This window comes from Oryzias melastigma, unplaced genomic scaffold (assembly GCF_002922805.2).
Source record: "Oryzias melastigma strain HK-1 unplaced genomic scaffold, ASM292280v2 sc03778, whole genome shotgun sequence".
NCBI lineage: Eukaryota > Metazoa > Chordata > Actinopteri > Beloniformes > Adrianichthyidae > Oryzias > Oryzias melastigma.
In genome coordinates this window covers 1-2,016 of record NW_023420346.1, presented here as the reverse complement: position 1 = coordinate 2,016, position 2,016 = coordinate 1, and the positions used below count along the sequence as shown (strand labels likewise).

General features: G+C 42.6%; 1 protein-coding gene across 1 annotated transcript; it reads right to left on the bottom strand.

Annotated features, from left to right (window-relative positions):
• Positions 1 to 144: 144 nt before the first annotated feature.
• LOC112138890 (acidic leucine-rich nuclear phosphoprotein 32 family member E) lies at positions 145 to 1,244 on the bottom strand (the record flags this gene model as incomplete). Its single annotated transcript, XM_024261556.1, is given in 2 exon segments — positions 145 to 1,134; positions 1,205 to 1,244. Coding segments are annotated over 2 exon segments (123 nt in total), but the record flags the coding sequence as incomplete, so codon positions are not given.
• Positions 1,245 to 2,016: the final 772 nt, after the last annotated feature.

The window sequence follows — 2,016 nt, the reverse complement described above, 5'->3', positions numbered from 1 at the left end:
TTAAAATTTTGAAATTTGAAGACTTTCTTATTCATTTCCATATTTAGCTCAATATTTCAAAAACTATAAAGTTTATGAATACCAAAAATACAAGCAGTAACGCCAACTCAAAACTGTCAAAACAAAAGAAAATCAGACGCCAACTTCAGCGGTGTCCGAATCCATCAATTGAGCAACTTTATTAGCAACATTTTTTTATCATTAGACAGCCGAGTGCTAAATATTATTATGATGAATCCATATTTGGAGTTCTTTCTGTTTTTGCTGCTGTCTTTTATTTTGAAGTCAAAGGTTCTTCTTCTGTTTCTTGTTTTCAACTTAAAGAAACTTTCCGAATATGGTCGTTTTTTTGTTAACTTTACTTTTAATTTGGCGGTCGAAGAAAGAAAGTATCGTATGGATTAACGAGCGATTTGACGCACTCATGAGTTAAATGTGGTTTAGAGACTCAAGTAGGTTTTTCAAAATAAAACTTCCTTCAGAATCGGATTTTAAATAAACTGGAAAAAATGCAAGGTTGGGGACCACCGGTCTACAAGAACGGCATGAATAGAGTTCTGGTCCTGCTGGCGGGGCGACGGTCCATCTCTGAGAAGACTCGATCAAACCGGATCCGACGGATGAAGCTGTTCTTCCTGTGTTATCTGGATCTACTCTCCGGGTCCCACGGAGGAAACTCACTCTTTGGTGGAAGGTTTTCTGTGCTTGAAGATCTGCGGCAGCCGGAGGACGACACAGACGTCGGCGTGAAGGAGGTCAGGGGGGCGGAGACTCGCTGGACGGACAGAAAACGGGATCCTGAATCGAGCTTAAAGGGAAAGAAGTGTGGATTCTTCTGCCGGATCCAACAAGTTCAGATAAAATCTTTTCTCTGTAAATCTCATATATTATCTAAAAATAAACGAGTGATTTCTATTTCAAACAGAAAAACCGACTAGAGCGGGACGCGGCGCCGCGGCGGCTGTCAGGTGGAGGTTCGGGGTCCGAAGGAGGACTGAGACGGACAAAGACGGCACAAGGACAACACACGGATGGCGGAGACCGGCGGGGACTAGTCTTCCTCGTCGTCGTCCTCCTCGCCCTCGTCCTCCACTTCCCTCTTCCTCTTCTGTCCCTGAGCGGCCGCCTGATCCTCTGCGGAGGAAACAGAACCCGGTCAGAACCGGAGCCGCGGCCGCGCCGGAACACAGCGCCGGATTCTCACCTTCTTCCTCTGCATAGTCGTCCTCTTCGTCGTACTCCTCCTGCGGGGAAGCAGACGCGGAACCGGGATGAGTTTCACTCCGGCTGAGCAGTAATCGTGCAGATGTTTGGGATCAGAACGGGAATGAAGCTCTACGGCTAATCATGGCTACGTCACGGTGACAGGCCAACGCCCACCAGGCCGGCTCTGACAGGCGGCTCGCCATCTGCGCTCGCCACGGACGCAGAAGTGGCTTTTTAAAATCTAATTCCAATCGTTTTTACACTGGATTCTAGTTTAACTAACATATTTGACACTCTTTTAAACGTGTCATGTCTTTTATTCAAATAAAACCAAACTTTATTTATAAAATATTCATTTAGTCCGACACATTCTTCCAAAAAAAAAGAAGAGCAAAATATTTGGGATGAGAAGAGATTTCATTGAGATTAACAGATTTTTATGGAGAGAAAATAGACTCACTCTGATTTGTGATTGAGCTGCTGCAGATGAGAAGCGCTCTTTTCAGGAAATATTCTTATTTTTAAAGGGATAAGTGTTTTAAAAACGCTTATTTAGACTTTTTTATATTAACTATCAGGAATATCTTTTTAAGAAAGTGGAAAAATGTCAAGTTTTACCAGATATTATTCACAATCAAATTTTAAAACAACTGATGAGAAAACTATGATGAACGAGCATTCTAGTAGTACTTGAACGCATCACCCTGATGTGCTGAGTGTGTGTAAGAGGTGATTAGCGCGTATTTCTTAAAGATTTTTGTGTGTGATTAGTTTCAAGCTGTTGTAATTTTAATTTGTGCATGTGTAAAT